The sequence below is a fragment of the Spizellomyces punctatus genome (genome assembly GCF_000182565.1).
Source record: "Spizellomyces punctatus DAOM BR117 chromosome Unknown supercont1.13, whole genome shotgun sequence".
Lineage (NCBI taxonomy): Eukaryota > Fungi > Chytridiomycota > Chytridiomycetes > Spizellomycetales > Spizellomycetaceae > Spizellomyces > Spizellomyces punctatus.
In genome coordinates this window covers 425,340-447,272 of record NW_015971549.1, presented here as the reverse complement: position 1 = coordinate 447,272, position 21,933 = coordinate 425,340, and the positions used below count along the sequence as shown (strand labels likewise).

The following is a 21,933-nucleotide window of genomic DNA, read 5'->3' as shown; positions in this document are numbered from 1 at the left end:
AGCGATTCGGTACAGTCAATCATCACGTGAATTCAAGATATGTTCATTCTTTTTGCAATTTCTTTATTTCTCAACCTTGCATTACAGCGCAAAGCAGCAATAAGAGACAATGGAATTGGAGCCTATTCAAAGTCCAGCACCAGTAGCGGCTATGTTTTGTAAATGAAGTGCCGCGAGAATTCTTCCGGTGATAGCTGGTCTATCCCTTCGACAACCTCTGCCTCTGCACGATTCGCGGACAAGGAAACGCATACAAAATGCCGAAAGTTAAGACTCCAAGAGTATTGTAAGCGAACAAGCATGTGATACACTCTCTGCTGCTCTTCAGGATGCTGTTGTAAGAAAGCACGTTCCTGGCGGTCAGCTCTATTTGACATCTGGGCACTGTGCAAAAGACAAAAACCTACATCATAGACGTCACTCCGTTGTCCAATCCTTAATAAGCCATTTAATTTGAGGGACTGCAAAATAAAGTAAACCTCCTGTACTCTGTTTTTCAGGGGAAGGCATTTAGCTCTTAGATTGCGGTAAACGCGCAAAGAGGAGTAATGCTCACCGATATAGGAAAGGCTCATCTTCAGTGAGTGCCTGAGATAGTTGCTGCATCATTTCCCAGACGGAAGGATGCAGTATCACCCCCCACTGTCCTGAGATTGGGTGCGACTGATCCATGAGCAGAAGCGAGTGTCAGTTCGGTAAGCTTGACAGTATGAAGGGTTCGTCAATGGCACCATTACCTTTTGGAGGAATGTTTGAAACATCCTCAGCCACGCAGGACCAGTGTCCGCCATCAGCACGTCCGTAGTGAACGTGATTATACCGCCGTCTGTCGCCTTATATATTAGGTGCACAGACAGACAAAAGAGACTGCGGTTGTCCTTCATCAACATCCTCACCTCCTGGGAAGAGTACTTCGGGTCCTCTCACCAATTGAGGAAGAGTTAACCCCCAGAGAACGAAAGTGACCATGGCTTTTTTCAAATTATTAAGACCTGGTAACATGTGAATCTGGTAGTGAAACCACCTATGCACCTGCACAAAGACTGTGACTTAATCTTTCGTAAGGGAGTGGTTTACCATATCAGATGCTTACCATGATCACTTCGCATTCCGCAGTGTTATCATCCACTTTTGCCCCATACTGTTCAAGGAGCCATTTCACCTCGGACGTTGCCAGAATGGAAGGCGCAAAGAAATGGATTCTTTTGCCCTCTACTATCCATTGGATCTAAACAAAACAAAAAATGAACGTCTGTAATCGCCCGCAGGAGTCACAATCTCGATAAGAGGGTACTTACATTTGGCGGCATCCGGTGAACAGCTCTTAGAAACAACTTTCTGTACTCTGTCATCGCCACCATAGGCGCGGGAAGCGAGATCTTGGGATGCGAAGGATTTCTTGGCGGTTTACTCATGCCAAGGTGAGAAGGAGAATGAGAAGCGTGCAGAAGAGAGCAGTAGAGATATGGAGCACTGTCCAGATCTTTATGTAAAATCGCTGAAGCATCGTTGCCCGGAATAATGATTCCTGCCAGCCCCGTGAACGTTACCACACCGACCTACCAGGAACAATCAATCGGCTCAGTTCTGCACCTCGAAGTACTTCATTGAACATTGGACCTACCCGTCGCTTTTCGCCCAGATATTGCATCAAATTTCTCAAGGGTTCCTGGTCTCCCACATCTGGAAACTCGAACGCCGCAATTCCGTAATCTTCCGCTGCACTCAATCTCTGGAAGACGGACTTGACCACATCCACGTCGATCATGTACCGAATGCAGATCTTCTTCTCAAAGAAGTTTTCGGTGGAATTATCCTCTTCACATAATGCATTCAAGAGCCTCATAGACAATTCATTCATGTGACGGAATGTGACTTTGCCCACGTAGATATCGTTGCCCTTGTGCAGGCTAAAGGCTATATTAGCGTCCAATGATGAGATATTCCATGCGGTGATAGCGCAGTACCATACCTGAAACATCTTTTATCTACTTCTGAACTCAGGCGCAAGCGAGACCCCTGTTGTTTGCTCTCTGTTGAAGAGGATTTTGCATTGTGAAACTTAGCATCTTTTCGTATATTTATTTTTGCATCATCTCCGCCGTTAACTCCTTTGGTTTCGCTCGACATTGTTTGTTGAGCGGACTCTGTGCTTCGCGGCAAGTGATTATGATCTGCAACAGATGCTTCCTTTGTGGTTTCCATTGTCCGAGTATCGAGGTGAGGCCAAGACCGGCTATCGTGTGCATGACCGACTTTATTTTCTATTAACGATTGCGTGCAATCGAAAGTGAAGATAGAATTGAGTAAAGGATGCAACACACTCATGAGAATGTTCCTGATTAAACGTACTAGCGCACTTTAACTTCTTCGGTGACTTCCAGTGACATCCCTTCTGCCTACAGGCAGTTAATGGACCTCCCTCTCGAGGGTGGTGTGTGAATGACTTCTCTCGTGGTTCCCAGTGTTGCGACTTTACTCCTGTTCTCTCAACAGCGTTGGGATTAGTGTCGCGGCGACTTTGTAATGATGGATAGAATGTTTTCCTGGGATTTCTTTCTGGATTCGTTACGCTGAAGCTAAGGAGGCTTCGTGGGGTCTCCTCCGTCGTACAAGCAGTCTCAACATCATCACATTCAGGGCTATGATGCATCGTAGAACCGCAGAAGACAGTGTCCGTTCCGCCATCCATGCATGTTTTGACAGTTAATTGAGTGGAACCTTGCTCCTTTACAGGGCTTGTAGCCCGGGTTAATACGGGCGTAGGCAACGGATGCTCATGGGCGTATGTGTCCATGGTGATTTCAAGGTTTGATGGCTCCTCCATCTCATAACTGTACTTCCTCTTCAAAGCTTGATCGATGTCAGGGATGGTATCAGAAGGCTTTCCTTGTTCTGTTGGCATTCCCGCGTGTGGCCAGTTATTTCTGTGGTTCAATGGGGACAGGTTCTGCTCGTCAGGGGTTTGACTCTATATTGTGATAATACAACAACGAATAATAGGTCAGCTACACTATCATCTATAACATTGAAGGCCGCCCATGTGGTTTTGCAGAAGCTTCTGGAGGATAGTCGGCCAGCGAGCACTCAATGCTCTTGAGAACCAAACGACGAGGATGCAGTGAACATGACAACGTCCACGCTCTACACTCCACCTTCATATCATCCGCTTCTGACTCCAAAGAGAGGCAGGCTAACACTATTTCCGGTCAGAATTACCTTGGGTATATTATAATCCATGAAATCAGCCGCAAGAGGCCTCTTCGGCACGGTTGCAAAGTCTCGTTGACTGTCCACTAACGGCATACCCTTCTTCTCTACTCGGTCATGGAATCAACATAAGTCTCGTCGCCCTTTCGTCCACTCCGCTCGTCAATTGCGCGAGTCAAAATGTATTCTCACGCAAAAGAGTGTCAAACAAGTCGTATGTTCGCTGGTCCAAAAAGCAGGTGCCTGTCGCCCCCAGTTCCCAGAAGCCCTCTCCCAAGGCTCTTTGCTTGAGATTTAAATATTGCCACCTATTTGTCCCCCAAAGTAAATACGTCCACCCTACTTTACTGAAACCATTGATAATAAAGGTATGGTTTGCTACCAAACAATTCCAGTTGTCTTTTGACGTCCGTGTTTATGGGAGAATGCGGCCAAGATTCCTTCCGTCCGGTTCCAGGTTGGAGAATGTCGTGATTAACGTTTCGCAACCCAATTATCGAATGTGCTGCTTTCGCAGGTGAAGTACGAAGTGGAATGGTTTAGATGCAATGTATAATGTGAGAAAGTGGAGATGAAGAAGCTTCTTGTCAGTGTTGAAGCCAGTGGCACAGTTATCTACAGATAACGTGTAAGGTACTCGTGCAAATGTAGTTAGTTTATGTACATGCTGCAAGTTCAGAATAGGTAGATCAAAGCATTCTCCCAGTTCAATATGCTACAGTTCCGCAAGTGTTTCACGTTTCCGCAATTTCGAAGTCTTGATGATTTTCTTTTGTATATGCGGCCAGAAATGCTCCAGGCCATGCATTTTCTGCACGTCTGCTTTCTTCCAGTCGTTACCGGTGATGTGTTTACGACAGTTCGGTGCCCCACATTGGCAAGGATTGATGTCCAAAATCTCAGGATCACTATATATCGTTCCATCTGTAACCGAAAGGATACTCAACAAACTATCATCAACAAAGGTAGATAATACATAATGGGCACTCACAATCAAAGTTAAGCTCCTCGCCAATGGCAATATCTCGTCTTGCCACCATGATATCGTAATCTTCGTACCTAAGAACAACAGAATTTTAGTCTCACATTTTTAGTTCTGTCAGCTTGAGACGCAATTCGCAAAACCTGACCCTTACCAAAGATTAGCATCGCAATGATGATTTGTAAAGTACGACGCATCGAGATCCGCGTAGGGTGGCCCCACAAAGATCCCATCCTCAGCCTGCGGGATACATGAAGATAAGTGGGGAGAATCATTTTCGCGTACTTTTAGTCTGGACGAACCTGCTCTCCATAATGCATCATGAACTCCTCCAACCATTCGGGTTTCGCTCGTATCTCTTCCTTAGTCAGTAAATAAGTTTCAATAGGACCTTCGAAAATTATCTCTCCCTTCATGATGGGTTCCCTGGCAAAATTTCCGGATCCCGCTGTGGGTGAGATTCGAAACTCTACTTTCGGGTTTTGTTTATATGGAGTGGGATATTTGACATGGTCAAGAATAGGTGCAGACGCAAAGCGTGTGAGACTTCCTCGTAGAGAAGTTGAGCCGATGCTTTTTGTGGCATCTGGCGATCCATTCAAAATCAGAGTGTGAATGACCAACGCGCGAATTCATTCTGGGAACGCACCAAGTTCATTAAAAATGTGATTCATAGCCTCCTCTCCTACTGCCCAGTTGTTGAAGTTGGTCACATCCGCCGCAGCGTACTGGTAACTTGGCCACGCATGCAGAGTGATGCTCCCTCCCTCCGTCATTGCTACCACGGAGAGCATTGGAATCGGTTTGGTTGCACCTGTGTTGTTCTTGAATTCCTTCACCTCGGTTGCGTTCAGAAACACAAGACGTCCATTCATCTTTTCTACGGCGCCTTCTACGATAGTCTTCAGATTCGTCATATTGAAGGCTTCATTAGCACAACCATAAAATTCCCGTGTTATGGTGTCGCCTTGAGTTACAGGATCCAAGAATGGCTCCTCCTTGTAAGGTGCATGCAGCAGCTCCGATGGCGTTGCTCCAACAACAATTGTTGCAGCAGATTTTTCCCTAGCCTTCAGATCTTCCTTGTCAATCTCATCACGCATATCCTTCGTCAATGCAAACATATGCAAATGCGTCAGTCCATCGTAGCTTCTAGTACCTCCAATGGTCGTGCGCCGCAGCCGGGCGTCGATATATTCGGGTGCCAGCATTCTTGGGTCGGGAGGCGCCTCTGATCTAGTTGCGTAAGAATATGCCACCGGGGCACCCACAGAGGGGACATAACGAGTTCCGAGGAATACTCGAGGAAAGTATCGACGAAGGAGTCTCCGATCTTCCCAGGCGGGTCCCTCAATTTCTCCACTGAAGACGGCCAATACACCTCCTGCTTTTAGGGCTGCCTGCGCGGCTTCAATGACCTCTGCTCGCTTCTCCATTGAAGCTGCTCCTTTCCAATGGTTCTCCCGCTGGACATGCCGGGCATCATCGGCGATGATAATCACATCATAATGGCGGTTGGCGTTATCCACATATCGCATATATCCTGCGCCAGCCATATTCTCAACCTCTACACGATTCAGAGGGTCCTCATACGCGTATTCCGAGGGGAGAAATCTTTTGGGTCCTTCTATCAGGTCCTTCTGATCTACCCAGGTTATTTCGCGAACCAAGAAGTGTTTCAGCACCTCTCGAATTGGCGCCTCTACAAGGCCTCCTACTACTAGAACCCGCCGCGGAAACGGGTGAAGAACTAGCGCGGGATGCACCAAAGCTTCATAATGAATATGCTCATCCGATGAGCAAGTCACAGGCGTGGATGATGAGTTTGTTAGAAGACAGGTTCCATAGGTAGGATGCTTCGCAATGGTAAGTTCGTTGAAACGGGCTGTAAGCGTATTCTGTACGGCAAATTGGCTTTTGTAATTTGAAACCTGAGGAACCTTAGGGCACGGTGGACATGAGGTGCCCGGGGGCGTCGGCAGCCGTTTGCTTTCTGCCTGCTCCCCTTTCTCTGGAGACTTGAAATCTTGCTTCTTTGCAGAGATACCTGGGTCAGTAGGATGCTCAAAATGTTCCTTTTGTTTTATCCCTATAGAACTGTTCATGTGAGAAATGTGAGTGAGTGCGCACTGGTGGCAAAAGGATTCGGGGATGCCCTTACAATCGAAACTGAGCTTCTGCAGCGTATTGAAAGTACAGATACAGCATAAAAAAGCCAACGACGACCACCATAAGCGTGGTCGTTCGAGACCCCATAGTGGTAGAAATGGCCCACAATATTGTGCAGATGGAATGGAATGCAGTTTCCTGCAGTCTTGAAACGCGAAGACTTCGTTACATGTCTAAGCCCCACCACTATGAGCACAGTCATGCCGGGATAGGTAAGCACGGTCCGACCAGAAACAATGTGATATCTGGTATATTTGAATGCAAGCGAACCCTCTTCACAGTATCAGCAATGGCATCAACAGCGGTGGCAAGCAGTCCATGGGTACATCAAGAGGAGGTAGGAACCCTCTGAAACTATGGTTCTTGGCTACTGTGTGTAATTTGCTCATCTGGCAGTTGTCTCCAGAGCAAACGCCGAAGGACGGTGCGGAGGACAGTGGCACCAGGTGGGCATACCCACACACAAAGCATTCCACAGTAATTATAAATGCCAACAGAAATATACAATGCTGCAGGCTCTCCTAGAAGCAAAATACTAAAACTGCCAGAGATTCCGCGACCCAGCGATGGGATGGCGCTGAATTCTGACCCCCTGGGCGGAGATCGCAGAAGAGATGAGGTGAAAGGAGATTCAGTCAGAAGAAGCAAAAACCCATTTCATATGCCCTCAGATGTGGAAGTCTTTGCTATGCGGGAAGATGAACGAAGACAGAAACAGGAGGTGCAAACTGTGCTGTAGATGTATTGTCTACCCTTTCCTGAACGTTTTTGGCTGGATCAGGCGAAGGAGCAAATGCGAAATCTCCACATTCATGAAAAGAATGTGATCAAGCGAAAGAACTTTAAAGAGCTGCTTGCTGAAGAACCGGATGACATTCAGTTTTACGAGCAGCTTCGAAGAAGAGATTCAGACAAGATACTGACGAATCGGCAGGCGCGAGGTAAAACCTACGACTACTAAAACTGCCCAAATAATATTTATATAACTTACATCTTGGAGCATAGTTGACCGCCATTTCGGAAAGGAGAACCTGCACGACTTTATCGCGAAGAAGAGGGAGATGTTTCTTGTCCAGTACGCTCTTGGGGTCAAGAGAGAGGAGATGCACAAGTTGGAGGAGATTGCGCAGGTTCGCCTGGGTGAAGACACATGATACGAAATGATTGGTATTTGACTTAATGACTTCAGGCCGAGGAACAAAAGTTGCTTGACGATGAGAAGGCACTGGAAGAGGATGCCGCCAAGTTTGATGCATTTTTAAAGGAGAATGACAAAAACTCTGTGGAGGCAATAAAAAGGTGCATTCAACAAAATTGATTTTGCTGGGTGGTCATCCCCTGAGCCTTTCTTTAAAGAGCGGAGCAGGAAACCAAGGCAAAGCTCGAAAAGATACAGGAGATAAAGAAGCTTAATGTTCAGATTATGAGTATCCGTAGCGACATGTCCAAGAATGAAGACCAACTGAAGGATTTGCAACGATACAGAGAATTTTTGGACAAGCTCACCCCCAAAGAATTTTTCGAAGAACAGGTCAAGCTGAAGGGAAAGGTACGGGTTCCTATTAGGTACTTTATGGTTCCGTTCAAGACGCTAAGTCGTCTTGTATTCTACGCTAGGACTCAAAATATGAGCCAAAGCGGAAGGCATCTTCGGATGGTGGTAGCAGTGTAGCGTCAGCACGTGAGTAGGCAATGATATCGTAACTGTAACTCTAACAATGCCTCTCATTAAATCCTTGTAACCATGTACAGGTGCAAGCACCTACAAGAATCGTCGCTCAGGAAAGCGAGGAACCGTTCGAACAGCAAAAAGTGGCGCACGAGGTCCCGGCCGTGGGGACGGGAGTGTATCGAATGCCGCTGAAGACAGAGATGGAGATGTGGATGACAACGCAGAAGCCGATGAAGATGAACATGGAGGCAACGAATATGGAAACGAGGATGAGGAACCTTTGCTATATTTCAAGACACCCCAGCAGCTACTGGACATTTTCGCCGAGCTGGAGGAGAACAACTTGGCGTTAATACAAAATTGTCAGGAAACGGAAGAAACCCTTGAAGAGCTTAAACAGAAGATTGTGGATACAGAAGCGAGAATGTAAGGATAGAGCTCAATTTTTTTTCTCCATCCTCTATGCCTAACCTACGGCTGGTCAGGGAGCACGAAACTCAGAGTCTCAAACAGCAAATAGACTTCCTCAATGCGGCCATCGCGCGGGAGGATGAGAAGGCTAAGATGTTAGAAGAGCGTGCAAAGTGCGTCTGCTCCCGATTCCAAGTACATTGAGCCTGTGCTATAATTGAACTGTTTTCATTACAATTCTAGGATGTTCTCCACAGGCAATCTTGGTGGAGAATCTCAAGAGAAATTATTGGAGGAACTCAATCACAAAGTGAAAGAGGTGTACCGACGCTGTATCGGTGACAACGAAGCGAGCCTAAGTACACTTTCCATGCTAACCAGCATTGAAAACCGGTTGGAACAACTGTTTGAAACCATTGAGATGATGCCACCAGACAAGGTTGAGCAAGCAGAAAAGGTATCTTGGAACAAGATGATGGCGGGACGATTGATGAGTTTTGATTAATTCCACCCGATCAGATGAAAGACAAGGAGAGGCGTCAGCGGTTGCGCGAGGAGAAAATGGAAGCTCAGAGAGCTTTGCAAGAAGAGAGAGTGCAACGGGCTCTGGAGAGAGCCAGGGCACCTGTTAAGAAAAAGGTAAATGGCAGATCAGTTTAACTCGACGATCACTATCGTAGTGCCTGTGCTAATTCTGGTCTTTGCAGACGGGCAAACCAATCGCTTTCCGTTCGGCACCGCCGCAAAAGAAGAAGCGGAAGGAAGAAGATAACAAGCAGAAGGAAGAAGGTATGACCGGACATATTCTGGATTGATACCAGGAATAGTTGGTAACAAAAATCTATGTTTTACACGACAGAGGATCTCGAATACTATGGACTGTTAACATTGCCTTGATTACATTGTCAAAGAGATCAAATTTATTGTTTTGCATCTGTAGCTGTTGATTTGTCGTGTGCATTGAAAGGGCAAATCAGTCTTTTGTTATAAAGCATTAGGCAAGAGTTTGAGTATAAACTCCTCTAATGCAGGTCCTGGTAGTAGTAGCAAATGTTGAGTTTGGAAGCGTTGAATACTTTAGCTGGCAACCAGCAACGCAATGCTGAACACTTGCCCTTGCTACGGATTGTAACTGATCGGATATTTCAATACCGAGCGTTAGACGACACTCTCCTTTCGCAATCCCAAGGCATGTGCGCTGTGTATGCCATCTAAAACATATCAAGCAATCCTTAATCGCTTATTCATGCAGGATCCGAGTTAGGTGCAATGTTGCGTTTCAAGGCTGACGTTTGCATGCCTGTTTGCAATTCTAATATAATATTTTATTTACATCTTCTTATGGCAATTTTTACAAATAAAGTCAAGCTCAAAATACACTTCAGTGACGGGGCACGGTCGACTTCTTAGCCGGTTACCAAAATATGGGGATGCGCTTGGGTCTACACCTTGCTTAATCTGATTCGTCCTCCATGAACCCTTGCACTCGTCTCTGTCGTCGTATTATAGAATTTGAATCAAGTCTTCCTGTTGAGCTCGGACTAGATGGAACACCTGCCCAGTACCACTATCAGCTTGCGTCCAGTTGCAATGGAAATCATTGACATCGATACGTACCCATAATCGCAGGCCGCGAAGATTGATCCCAATATGACTGTGTAGGGGAAGGTGAGGGCATAAATTGGTATTGATACGCGGGTCCGGGAGGAGCGTGCATGTGAATTGGAACTGGGTTCGGAGGTGAGGAAGCCCTCGCTTTGACTAGGTTGAAGGCAGTCGACGTTAAAAAGAGTGTGCCGAACAACAGAACTGTCCCAAAGACCATGGTTTTGTATGAAAGCGGTTCCACAAGTTTGTTAAGGATTTCAGCGAGCGTTTCCGCACCAACTTTGAGTCTTTTGGTAGACCACAAACACAATCAGTATCAGCTTAGCACCAGCAGAGTCTAACAAGATTTACCTGCCAACTTCTTTCGGATCTCTCTGCATGCAAATTTCCCATTCCTGGCACGCTTTCTGCATATACTGCACCCGTGTTTTTGGGTCGCATTTGTTTTCGATGTAGTTCTTCGAGCATTCCGCTACTTGATGAATAATTTCTATAATATAACATAGTAAGACAAGGGCAGCGGAGACCGATAGACCAGAAAGGTCATACCAACAGAGTACTCCTCTGCTTTCATCTCCAGGTCGTGACGCACAGTTAGGATAAACTGCACAATCATGTACAGCATGATGGCGATTATGAACATCGAAAAGAACATTTGTATGTATCTAAGCGCACCCGCTCGTTTAAGTATCAACATTTGGTAGGATGATAGAAGAGCGAAACCGAAACATACCCACTGATCATGTAAGGCAAGAGCAGGGCATGATGACTGAAACCCTCGCTTGGCTTTGATGTAGAACTATATCCAGTGAAGGCGCTTGCTTCCTCCTTCTTCTTGCGCTTCTTTGCATTCTGGAATATGATGCGCATCGTATTAGGAATGACTCTGCTTCCAAGATGCCGCCATCCAATTACCCAAAGATCCACATACCCCTTTGACTGGAACATCTTCGTCTCCACCTGAATCGCTTCCACTAAAGCCGTCGGATCCGTAGCGGTACTTTGGAGACCCGGTGTTCGCTCTACGGCGAGGGTGCAAGACACGGCGCTGCTCCTTCGGAGAAGATCGTGACACCACAGATGTTGACTGCAGTGGACTAGGGTCAAACGCGAACAAACTCCCTATAGGTTTTGACTTCAATTAGAACCAGCGAAAAGGTGTGGGACTGAACAAGTTGTCCAAACTCGCCTGCATTTGCACAGCTTTCTTGTTCTCTTGTGACGCTCGTCTCTTCGGAAGACGCTTTTTCGGCTGCTGAGGACACAGCTCGAAGCCACGGGGAGCCCTCAGTTCCTGCAAACAAGTTCGTACGTTCAAAGTCCATGGGTGTCGCTTTACCCCGGTACATGGTTAGCGTCGATTCCCAAAGAAGGACCTCAGACTTGGGACGGTGAGCGCGAAGTCAACTTGCATCTGGTGAGACTCCGCGTTGCTATTTCTATGGCAACAAGGACTGCTTAGTTGTTGGCAATTAACGCCTGCCAAAGCATCGCTCCAGCAGATATTCACCCCTGGATTGACGAAATGGCCACTGGAGAAGAAGAGCTTTATGTTCGATATTAGTAAGCTTTCCGTCTCCTGCGTATGTCATTACAGCCATAACATAGATCTGTTGCTGACATCGCGAATCCATTCTCGCATCAGCGTCGGCCACATTGGCAAGTTTGGACATGAGTTCCTCGAGTTCGAGTTTAGGCCGGACGGCAAACTACGATATGCCAACTCCTCGAACTACAAAAACGACACTTTAATCCGAAAGGAGGTGTACGTTAGCCCATCGCTGATTCAGGAGTTGAAGAGAATAGTCACCGACAGTGAGATCCTAAAGTGCGTATTGCAGAGATCTTGGAAATAGCGTTTGTCGCTGGGTGCGTCGTGGTAGAACAAGTTGTTGACATTCGGGTGTACTGTTGCGATTTAGGGAGGACGACAAACTGTGGCCTGTTCCAGACCGGGTTGGACGACAGGAGCTTGAGATCGTGATGGGCAAAGAACACATATCATTCACCGTGAGTATTTAACGCTGCGATTGCTCGGATGACAAGTCATCTTATAATATGCTCATCTGTAACCTTTGATCAGACGGCAAAGATCGGCTCCCTCGTAGATGTCCAAGAGAGCAAGGACCCCGAAGGACTACGGGTGTTCTACTACCTAATCCAGGATCTAAAATGCTTGGTCTTCTCACTGATCTCGCTACACTTTAAGATTAAACCCATTTAATGGTTTGGAATTCGCTGGCTTCTGCTCAACTGCTCCCGAGGCGGATTGTATGTAGTTATCCTGTGAGATGTGAGGGGAGAGTATAAATAAATCTTTGTGACCTATCATGCGTGCAACAACTCCTGTGGTCGCAGACATACCACGATTCTTGTGCTTATCGCATAATACCGTTTCTTTGTGGTAGTATGGCAATGAGCAGTTAAAACAACAATACAGTACACCAATGCGGATTCGAACCACTGGGGTCTGGCGACAACCAACCCGAACTAAGTATGAACTAGGCTCACACATGCACATTACGAGTGGTCTATCCGGGTAACTAGCGCCCACCATCACGAGAAATCCTTTTAGGCCAGGTTCCGAGGCCTACTGGGTTCAGAGGATGTTCTGATATTAGTAAACCAGAATTCGACAGACAATAAGCATGTTACAAAGACATACCTGTGATCACAGCAGCATAGTAGTGATAGCATTGCAAGGCAATCCTTGCCCATTGTTATTGTCGGGAGGGCGAGGTCCTCGGTCATGCTTGACTTGCTTGCGGTGAGTTGGGGGTAAAAGAGCAAGAAGGGAGGAGATAGTGAGAATGGGGCCATATATAGAAAATAAGCGCCGCAGGATAAGGTCCCAGACCTCAGCTGTCGCAAAGGCAATAATTGTAAATAATTGACTTTATTGTTTATCTTCATGATGATGATGACCAAAAACAATGCACATTATAACATGGTTAAGCCGGATTAATCCGCTGATTAGAACGAAACACTCAATCGCGTCTTGCCTCTGCGGCGGCCATCTTGCAGCTTGCATCGACAGTGAACTCTACCCCATTCCGCGTTTTCTATTGGCACGGCAACATGTCAGAACTGAGTAACGATGCGAAATTGAGCATTGTGTCGGGGTTTCTGCTTGACAGTCCACCTGGAGAATTAAACGATGTTTTCAATGGTAAGAGCTGGTAGTTGCCCGCTGCTTCGCACCCGGCACTGACGTATTCCTACACTGCATATAGACGTGCGAGTGTTGGTAGACGATGAATCTCTGCTGGAAAATGGAGTGGCGAGCATATTTGAAGAATACAACCTGGAGCAGTTCATAACCGTGACTCCTCCTGGGCAGAAACACCAGGTGGCTAAAGACGGTCACTGCAGACAGACCTCATTGCAGACAGACCAACTACGGCGACTAATGAAATTCTGCAATACCTAGGTCATTTTGTCAAAGTACGGAAAGGTGGATGAAACTCGGTATCTGGACCCTCGGTCATCCCAAACCTTTTACGTTGACCACATCCGGCAGGTGAAATACCGTCTGGGACAGCACTTTTTCTGTTTCGATATGTCTAAATGGTGCATATATAGACAACCTCTGATGCGGAAGAGGTAGAGCGTAATGCTGAGACAGAACCTTACAGGTATGTTCTCTGGCTGATACGTATCATATGCTTAAAGCTCATTGTCTATTGAAGAGACGCTTTGGATCAGGCCGCCGCCAAGTATATTGCAGAGCATTATCCAAACGGGGTGGCAACTGTTTTTGATGGAAATGAACTTGTGTTGCAAATTGTGGGCAACAAATACAATCCGGACAACTTTTGGTTGGTAGATGATACAACTATGCACGAACTTGAGGAATCGGCTCAAACAATTTGTTAGGAATGGGCGATGGCGGTCGATTTGGACGACACAGATTGGTTCAAGCGAATTGAAGGGACTCGTGAGGGTGAACGTCCATTACTACGAGGATGGAAATGTGCAACTCACGGCGTCAAAAGACCTGACAGTAAACATTGGATCGTCCTCAGTACGTATACCACATATGGCTATTGAGTTTTTCAATTCCATCTAATATTAATCTGTAGGACCCGCGAGCATTTGCCACGGCTGCTATCAAGCAAATTGCTAAAGCCGAAGCTGATTTTCAAAATGCGTTAAGCGACAAGTTTGCCGATCTCTCCGAGGGTATCTTCAAAGGATTACGTCGAGCATTGCCCATAACGCGTAACAAGATCAATTGGGATTCTATTGCTACCTGTAAGTACTGTGCTCGGCTTGACTTCGCTGCTTACGCAGAGCTTACCTGACCTCGCATTGACTGTGTAGATAAAATTGGATCAGAACTATCATCTAAATAGAGGTTCACTGTAATATGTTGTCGTGATAAAATACCCCGCTGTAAATGACATCGTTGGAAGACTTTAATCATGCGTGCACGAATATTTCTCTAACTCGGGCGACATCCAAAATAAGTATGCCATTAACGGGAAGAAGGAGAAAAAGTTCTCCTCGCTTCAATCCTCTTTGCACTCCTCTAATCGCATTCATAAGACACGTACAGCGCTTTGCCGGTACCAATTGCTCGTTTTCAACTTCTCTTTTGTCGTTCAGCAACAGGGCCGGCGTCGTCTCAACAGGTGTCACGTAAGCTTGGAGGACTGTGCCACTTGCCAGGCCAGTCAGTATCATCCATCTTCCAACTGATCTTCACGGATCTACATGTTCCCATCATGGCTGACTTGATATTTTTTGAAAGCATTCAGCGGTCATTAGAGACCGAAACAGAGCTTCGCGAAGTACGTGCAATGTGAACGCGGTTACTCCATCGGATAATGCACTTTATGCCTTAACAATAGTTCACCTTGTCATAGAATATCCGCACTGCTGTACGAGACCTGGAGCGAACATGTCGAACTGTCGGTGGGTATCAGTTGAGTGTGAGACACCCTTGCTGTGCAGCGGACAAAGATATGCTGCAGTTACCGTACGTGAACTCCAAACCGTTCAGCTTGCAGTTGGCTGGTTATGAAGGCAAAGATATTTTTGTATGAATAAATCTTAATGTTGGACTTCCTGCTACAGCGGCTATTTTGAGTCAAGTCCACTCGGCGACCACAGATTCAGGTTGGTTACTGTATAGGTTATCGGTCCGTCCCACTATACTTCTACCTACAATTTTCGCTTTAAGATGTCGGCCAGCAAGTCAATGCCGCACTTGACCGCTTTGCAAATATCCGAGCCGATATTCAGAATGTTGCTAAACTAGTGCCGCATGAGCAATACTATCGGTTCGTATGATGCGGGCAAGGCATCTTTCACTCAAAGCTGAGAACTTGCGTTGCAGATATAACGGCATGTTTACGTTCACATTGCAACAAGGTATGCATGCCCCATACTCCCTCACCCTTGCCGGTCTTGTACCCTAACTCAAAACAAAAGCGATTTTTTTGGCGGCTTATATTGTATACCTTCAAACGGAGAAGTTATTGACTGTTCCTCAAGTGGAGGAGATGCTTGGAGGTTGGGCCGCGACACTTGCTTGGCTCAAGGTTATGGCAACGCTAATATGTGACGAACAGTGGAGGTCAGTCTACGTGGCACTAGTCCGACTTTTCATATTGGGATTGAGGACTACTTGCATGGTCTTGTCTCGATTACAAGCGAATTGGTGAGGAGAATATTTTGATGGTCTACTGTACCGCGATCGCTAAGGCCCCTTTTCGTTCCAGTCGCGATTAGCAGTCAACTGCGTAACACATGGTGACTATTCAAGACCCTTACGGTACGCTTTCAAGGTCGTCCATTTTCTAGGTTAGGCATTGATGCAGGCTCCCCTAGGATATCAAAGTTTGTGGGGGATCTCTATTCTGGGTTCCAATTGTTGAACCTAAAGAACGATGCTCTACGAAAGAGATTCGATAGCATCAAATACGACGTTAAGAAGATCGAGGAGGTACGATAGCTAAGTCGGCTACTGGTGGTGGTGTAGCGTCATCAATACTGATATGTCAACCTAGGTGGTTTACGATATATCAGTTAGAGGTCTAGCTGGGAACCAAACCGCTGAGAAACGTTGATATAGTGGCTGTTGCAGGGTCGGTTCCATTCGGAGAACGTTTACAGCAGAGTATTGAAAGGGAGCCTCTGCGCTGTGTGCTCAGATATCGGATTTTTCTCCGCAACAGCGCACTAGCATTGTATCATACTGATTGGCGGCGCTCATACATAATCAACGCTTCGCCATCCAGAATAATCGTTCGGAGTATGGGTGTAGACTTTTGTGCGTGGGTTCGTTATGGAGCGTTCTTCAATGGCGAGGAATGGCGTGGGGAGACGCAAATAGTTCTAATCTTACAGAAACCTTGGAAATTTGTTGGCAAAAAAAGAGATCAAAGTCGTTGATACAGGAGATTGTTATTCCGGATATGACTACGAAGAAAACTACATTGGGATATGTCTAGACAATTTTGGAACGGATATCGGTTCGTAAAGGAGCGATTTCATAGATAGCAGCAAAATGAAAGTAACAAAAGAAAAATATGTCCTGATTCATAAATGCATCAAAACATTAGGAATCAAGCAACGATATCAGGTGTCGTGGGCTTGTCGATCGTATGCAAGTTGAAAAATGAAACCGGGATGAATGCCATGTTGTGCCTGTTTATGAACGTTATTATACAATAGTTTTCTTCTCCAAGAACTTATACAATTCTCCATCGGTCCCGGCATCGATATGTCCTTTTATGTATAAATCGATAATACAGTTATCGCACACACAATCCCCTACTTGTAATTCGTCCGGAATTATCCCGCTACTTGTGTTTTCGTGAAATTTCATCCAAACCGGTTGACAACAGCACCAATCGCCGTTTTCGTTATTACAACCCCAGAGTTGATGCCGTATGGAGTGATAATCCCGGTGAGATAATTATCTTTATGTTCGCCCCTGTAAGCCGGATACTCCATGTGACAGCGATTGCAAATCTCGGGAATTTCTTTGGCTTGCAAGTGTACTTTGGCACAATCCGTGCAAACTCTCTCGTAATTTATCGCAAGTTCAATGACTTATCCCGCTGACTTTCCGGATATGTCCAGCCAATCTGTTCACTGCTCATCATGTCGGACTCGAACATTGAGTACTCCTCACAGTCAAAGACGACAAAGTTTACGTTTCGCGGAAGACGGGATCGCTGGCAGAAATGACATCCATTCCGCGCGATCAAAACCGATTCGGGAATTTCCTTTGTCAGTTGAGCGCGAAATGGAGACACAGGATAAGGTACGGAAGTCATTGTATCGGTTTGCGGTTGGAGACGAGAATGGTGAATGAGAATAGTTTCAAAAGAAAGCAGATCTTTTATAAGATATTAGAGCATTTAACACCAGTCGGGCGGCACACTGCTTACAAACCTTTGATCGAGGGGTTCTAAATTGGGCTAGTAGAGTTGAATTAGTAACATAATCGCAAAGCCACAAGTTTCTAAATCTATCTCCCATTTCCTTTGGCACGTAAATATAAACTTCGTCAATACAGGGATTGGATCGTCCTCGCTATCCCTCGAGAGCAGGAACATGCCTCGATACATATCGGAAGCGGCTCGCACCATAGAAAAGCGCCCTCAGCTGGAAATCCTACCGCTGCCGCCCGTTCTATGAAGGGACTGTCATCCGCTGTCGTTTGGTAACATATTTCCCGTCAAATATGGTATCTAAACAATATTTTCCCTCGATCAGTAAGTAGGTCGCTCTATATTAATACTGTAGGGTGGCACCCCCGAGCATTTCAGATCCAGATGGTTATTATGATGTGCGCAGCCCGAGTGAGAAGGATTTGTCAAGGACCGTTGGTAATAGCTTCAAGCTCGAGTATCGTCCACTTTTGCAGCACCGGAGTGATGGCCGATGGGTGGTTAGACGCCTATCATTGGTTGGACTCCGTAGTACGGAAGGCATGAATACAGCAGCCTCGAGACACGACGCAACTGATAAAAACTAAAGTTTATGTGTGTACTCGATATACTTGATGTGCAAGGAACCCAAACTGCTATAATGCTTTGTAAATAACATAATAAATGCATAAAACATGTGGCCTAAATTTATCTGGATATTATGCAGCAATGTATGTGACTTTGTGGGGATAGCTTATGGGGCATGCGTTCGTTCTCAGTGGCCTCAGTTGGGGAAAGGCACTGGGTTCGATCCCCACATTGCGCGGAACTGCACAGTCAGGACCCGCGACACAGGTCAGCCACTTTCCGCGGTCAGCCGCTTTCCGCCGAGGCGGGGTTAGACTTCTGTGTGCCCCCCAGCGGCTTATACGATGAGCGTAAAATCCGCTGGTCACATTTTGCTAAATGCCTACCAGGTTAGATAAATAATGAAGGATTCTGTCGCTGGAGCCAAATCATATCATTAACTACTACTAAATCCATCGTACGCAAACCTTTACAGGAATAACCCAGGAATCTGAGTAATGGGGAGCGATTTTGTTTTCCAACGCCTGTGTCGGGTAAACGTCCTGTGTTTGTGACAAAAGTGCAGCCCTGCTTAGGAGCCATTTCTTCAATTAACTGCACAATTCTGCGGAGGTTTCAAGCATTTAAACAAACAGCAAACCAAAATCTGTTGAAGTCTGACATACTGTGGGAGACGGATCGCGTAGCTAAGCCACCTGAACCCACTTCGAGAGATTCGACACTACACGTATAATTTCCTCATCGGGATGGTTTGGAAGTATTTCATTTTCCTGTCAATGGATGTATGTCAAATACTCCTAGTATCAGGGACTCTAAACAGACAATATGTGATTCTAGGGGCGCTTTGCGACTCGTATGGCATTTTCTCCAGGGTGTGAGTGGGGTTTAAGCGAATATTTGGAAACATCTAGTCTCAGAGATGTGGAAAGAGCCTACACATATCTAGAAGAAGATTCTCAAATTTATCTAACTTCAGGGAGCAGCAATGAGTGATAATCTCATGTAAGACTGGGTCAGGCGTGAATTCAATGGGTTTGCTACGCTATAGAGCATGTTGTATAAACGAAGCAATGTTTTCTGTACGGCCGTGCATTAAGTCATTTGCTGGACTTTGGGCCTTTAATCTACCTCTTTGTGGTTTGGCTGAGTGTATGAGGAGAAAAGGAAGTTGATGGTTCTGGCTTCAATGTCCTTTCACAGGGCTGAAAACAATCACCTCTAAAATCACCTAGTTCCTCAGAGCAAAGACTCATGGAATGGGTGAGTCGCAAAGTTCATTCCACAAGCGAGCAGCTTCCTATAACCGCCATGAAAAGCACGCCCGCGTGACTTCGAATATCAGAGACGACACTTGCAAACAAATTTTAAAATGTAAAAGCATACAAATAGGATCACTACATTTGATGATCAAGAGACACGAGATGGTCGAGCCGAGCTATTGTCAGATTACATCGCCTAGCGGCACAAATGCGCGAAATCCTCAGATCTTCAGTATAACTGCGGCAGCTTAGCAACTACATGATATTCTGGAAATTGCCACCCTCTTCTACTGAGCAGTGCCATGCGAGGGCCAATGCAGCCCCGCCTGCTCAGTCTCCAAGTGACGTTTAAGGGAATTTTGATTGGATTCGCGGGGGCAAAATGTCACTTGAACGTACTGGAACGTGCTCGGGGACCGGGCGGTATCCAGCAATTCCGTCTCGTTATGGCCACTGCGGCAGCGATCCGCAAACGGGGTGGGCGTTGACGAACGAATATCTTCCTACGACGTCAAGATTTGATGTTTCTGGCAATGGAGACGAATGATGATTATGTGATTTCATCGACAGAACATATCTTCTAATTTCATGACGCATACCGTAACACACGGCATGGAGCAATACCGAAATTGCAGCTTTTCAAAAGGTGTGATCCCCACCAAAGACTTGCCGCACGCTCCACACTGATTTTGCATCACTCTTATGCGAGCTTCTGCAGCCAAAGCTCGTTTCTCCCTGTCCAACCTTGCTCGGCGTTCGGCTGTCATCCCAATGGATTCTCTCTCTGATTTGGTAAGTTTTGACAGAGCCGTTTTCTTTGACGATGGAGCAGGAACAAGGACCGGCTCCGGAACGGGAGTTGCCGCCTCTTTAGAAGATTTGTAGGCTTTTTGTTTGTCTTTCATTTTCTTCTTCTTCTCTTTCTCTTTCTCCTTTTGCTGTTGCTCCATCTCTGGAGTGAGAGGACCCGGGACATGCGCCTGCTTCCAGTCCCACATATCAGGTTGGGAGGCAACAAAGCGACGGAAAGCATCACGCGTATCTTTGCTCTGAGCTACATCGTAGGGCTTTAAATTTCGCTTTTCACTGCCCATAGTAGGATCAGCACCCAAGGAGAGAAGGGCGTTTACCATTTCGGAGCAGCCATTCGTAGCCGCTAAATGTAAAAGACTAGTCCCGGCCTCGTCGGGCAAGCGTGTTTTCACGTTCAAGCCTTCATTCGCTTTTAGGTGAGACTGAAATAGCTCTAGCTTCCCTCGCTTGCAAAAATCGGCAAGCTTCAAGAAGAGTGGATCGATGCCAGCCGTCGTCTCGTTGTCTTTGACAGCCTCCGGCGATACTGGCTTTGGGCGTGGTTTTGGCCGCAGTGCTTCGCTTTGGGATGTTGCGTGTACATCAGGTATCTCCGGAAGCCGTTCAATTCGTATCGTAGTAAGCTCCTTGAAGCATCTCATCAATTCAGAGAACGTGGGTCGACGAGTGGTGAAGGGAAAGGAGCGAATGCGGTCATGCCCTGCGTCCAGTGGCCCACCGTCAAAGAAAAGAACTTTCCTGCTGGCAGCTGGCGCACGGATGAAGATTAGATCACTTGTCGACAAATAATCTTTCCATTCCACTAGTAGATCGCGAATTTCTTTCTAAAACCGCAAATAAATCGTGTCATGCCGGATTTCATTACTATTTTACTAGTAGTCACAATATGCGTAGAGTAGAACTGGTACCTGAAGGGCTTGTTCGTTGTACCGTCTCAGACCTGCACCTGCTGAATTTGCTTTCCCCTTCGCTTGGTCGTTGCTATATCGGAACCAATGTTAACTGAGAATCCCCATGGAGTCGCAAGAAATGTAAGCACCTGCTTTGAGCACCGCCCTGCTTTCTTCGTGTGGTATATCGATGAAATGTCTTGTGGACGATGGCGGTTCCATCTTTACAATTGACTACAGTCCCAGCAAAATGTCCGGCGGCCAACATAAGGAGAGTCCAATGGGTGGGCTGCTGTAAGCTTTGGTACTTTCGCAGGCGTTCAACAATCAAAGCAGCGTTGTCAGTTCGTTTCATGTCACGTTTTGAGGATGAGAAGATTTGTTTATAAACAAGAAGGCATTCCTCATTCCCGAGCGGCAGCATGACAAACGGAGAGTCTGGCATAGAACCCGCCTTAATCATGTCGGGATGTGTGGGTCTATCCTCTTCGTCATCCTCTTCATCACTGGCTTCGATACTGCTTACTTCGGTAAGATCGTCAAACTGCTCCTCAGACACTGGCCCTTGGCCGCGAACCTTTCTTTTGATATTATACCGATGCCAGTCACTCTTGTAATGTGTTCGCATCTCTTCTGAAGACGGAAACTGAAGTCCACCGCAGGTACTGCATCCGGAGGTGGAAGTTGGCTGGATGCAAGGTTGTTCGGGCTTCGCGACTGAAGGTAGAGTCGAGATGCCGGGCAGACCTTCCACCACTTGGGTATTTTCAGTAACAGACGCTAGAATGTCGCTCGGCAGCGCAAAGAGCTGGAAGCATTTTGAATTCTCTGCGTTACGTCTCTGAGTAGACATGGCGAAATCAGAAGGTCGACCAAGGGTGAGATCTCGCCCAAGATCGAATATATCCCAGGACCTTTGTGGCGCAGCCAATACGGATATGGTTCG

The 21,933-nt window shown here is 46.4% G+C and overlaps 8 protein-coding genes across 8 annotated transcripts; 4 read left to right on the top strand and 4 right to left on the bottom strand.

The window, feature by feature from the left end:
• Window positions 1-149: 149 nt before the first annotated feature.
• On the bottom strand, window positions 150-3,306 carry SPPG_06878 (uncharacterized protein; the record flags this gene model as incomplete). The annotated part of the gene is made up of 11 exons (XM_016755071.1): window positions 150-332; window positions 408-489; window positions 557-663; window positions 738-826; window positions 897-1,032; window positions 1,094-1,228; window positions 1,299-1,559; window positions 1,625-1,910; window positions 1,973-2,264; window positions 2,353-2,971; window positions 3,220-3,306. The coding sequence occupies 11 exons, from the start codon at window positions 3,304-3,306 to the stop codon at window positions 150-152; spliced, it is 2,277 nt and encodes a 758-aa protein (XP_016605927.1).
• Window positions 3,307-3,925: 619 nt separating this feature from the next.
• SPPG_06877 (uncharacterized protein) lies at window positions 3,926-6,448 on the bottom strand (the record flags this gene model as incomplete). Its single annotated transcript, XM_016755070.1, has 6 exons — window positions 3,926-4,134; window positions 4,202-4,269; window positions 4,347-4,432; window positions 4,495-4,778; window positions 4,842-6,289; window positions 6,354-6,448. The coding sequence occupies 6 exons, from the start codon at window positions 6,446-6,448 to the stop codon at window positions 3,926-3,928; spliced, it is 2,190 nt and encodes a 729-aa protein (XP_016605926.1).
• A 158-nt stretch (window positions 6,449-6,606) lies between these two features.
• Window positions 6,607-9,683, top strand: SPPG_06876 (uncharacterized protein). Its single transcript, XM_016755069.1, has 14 exons — window positions 6,607-6,698; window positions 6,768-6,807; window positions 6,877-7,082; window positions 7,143-7,302; window positions 7,367-7,491; window positions 7,551-7,660; window positions 7,718-7,910; window positions 7,979-8,042; window positions 8,114-8,459; window positions 8,519-8,617; window positions 8,688-8,901; window positions 8,964-9,083; window positions 9,152-9,233; window positions 9,304-9,683. Exons 1-14 carry the CDS (start codon window positions 6,651-6,653, stop codon window positions 9,339-9,341), a joined length of 1,845 nt encoding a protein of 614 aa, XP_016605925.1. The 5' UTR covers window positions 6,607-6,650; the 3' UTR covers window positions 9,342-9,683.
• A 26-nt stretch (window positions 9,684-9,709) lies between these two features.
• SPPG_06875 (uncharacterized protein) lies at window positions 9,710-11,435 on the bottom strand. Its single transcript, XM_016755068.1, has 7 exons — window positions 11,242-11,435; window positions 10,984-11,174; window positions 10,786-10,904; window positions 10,602-10,717; window positions 10,404-10,542; window positions 10,062-10,339; window positions 9,710-9,998 (listed from the first exon to the last, which is right to left on the bottom strand). The coding sequence occupies exons 1-7, from the start codon at window positions 11,399-11,401 to the stop codon at window positions 9,898-9,900; spliced, it is 1,104 nt and encodes a 367-aa protein (XP_016605924.1). The 5' UTR covers window positions 11,402-11,435; the 3' UTR covers window positions 9,710-9,897.
• Window positions 11,436-11,549: 114 nt separating this feature from the next.
• SPPG_06874 (uncharacterized protein) lies at window positions 11,550-12,421 on the top strand. The gene is made up of 4 exons (XM_016755067.1): window positions 11,550-11,615; window positions 11,698-11,880; window positions 11,975-12,062; window positions 12,136-12,421. The coding sequence occupies exons 1-4, from the start codon at window positions 11,578-11,580 to the stop codon at window positions 12,274-12,276; spliced, it is 450 nt and encodes a 149-aa protein (XP_016605923.1). The 5' UTR covers window positions 11,550-11,577; the 3' UTR covers window positions 12,277-12,421.
• A 645-nt stretch (window positions 12,422-13,066) lies between these two features.
• SPPG_09418 (uncharacterized protein) lies at window positions 13,067-14,491 on the top strand. Its single transcript, XM_016757581.1, has 8 exons — window positions 13,067-13,221; window positions 13,286-13,401; window positions 13,483-13,572; window positions 13,635-13,687; window positions 13,742-13,870; window positions 13,929-14,076; window positions 14,135-14,306; window positions 14,376-14,491. The coding sequence occupies exons 1-8, from the start codon at window positions 13,131-13,133 to the stop codon at window positions 14,405-14,407; spliced, it is 831 nt and encodes a 276-aa protein (XP_016605922.1). The 5' UTR covers window positions 13,067-13,130; the 3' UTR covers window positions 14,408-14,491.
• A 258-nt stretch (window positions 14,492-14,749) lies between these two features.
• SPPG_09417 (uncharacterized protein) lies at window positions 14,750-16,588 on the top strand. The gene is made up of 10 exons (XM_016757580.1): window positions 14,750-14,845; window positions 14,921-14,969; window positions 15,132-15,173; window positions 15,238-15,337; window positions 15,394-15,428; window positions 15,489-15,569; window positions 15,629-15,717; window positions 15,779-15,831; window positions 15,888-16,002; window positions 16,067-16,588. Exons 1-10 carry the CDS (start codon window positions 14,780-14,782, stop codon window positions 16,124-16,126), a joined length of 690 nt encoding a protein of 229 aa, XP_016605921.1. The 5' UTR covers window positions 14,750-14,779; the 3' UTR covers window positions 16,127-16,588.
• A 2,773-nt stretch (window positions 16,589-19,361) lies between these two features.
• On the bottom strand, window positions 19,362-21,870 carry SPPG_06872 (uncharacterized protein). Its single transcript, XM_016755066.1, has 4 exons — window positions 21,137-21,870; window positions 21,006-21,078; window positions 19,884-20,921; window positions 19,362-19,811 (listed from the first exon to the last, which is right to left on the bottom strand). Exons 1-4 carry the CDS (start codon window positions 21,838-21,840, stop codon window positions 19,788-19,790), a joined length of 1,839 nt encoding a protein of 612 aa, XP_016605920.1. The 5' UTR covers window positions 21,841-21,870; the 3' UTR covers window positions 19,362-19,787.
• Between the last annotated feature and the right edge of the window lie 63 nt (window positions 21,871-21,933).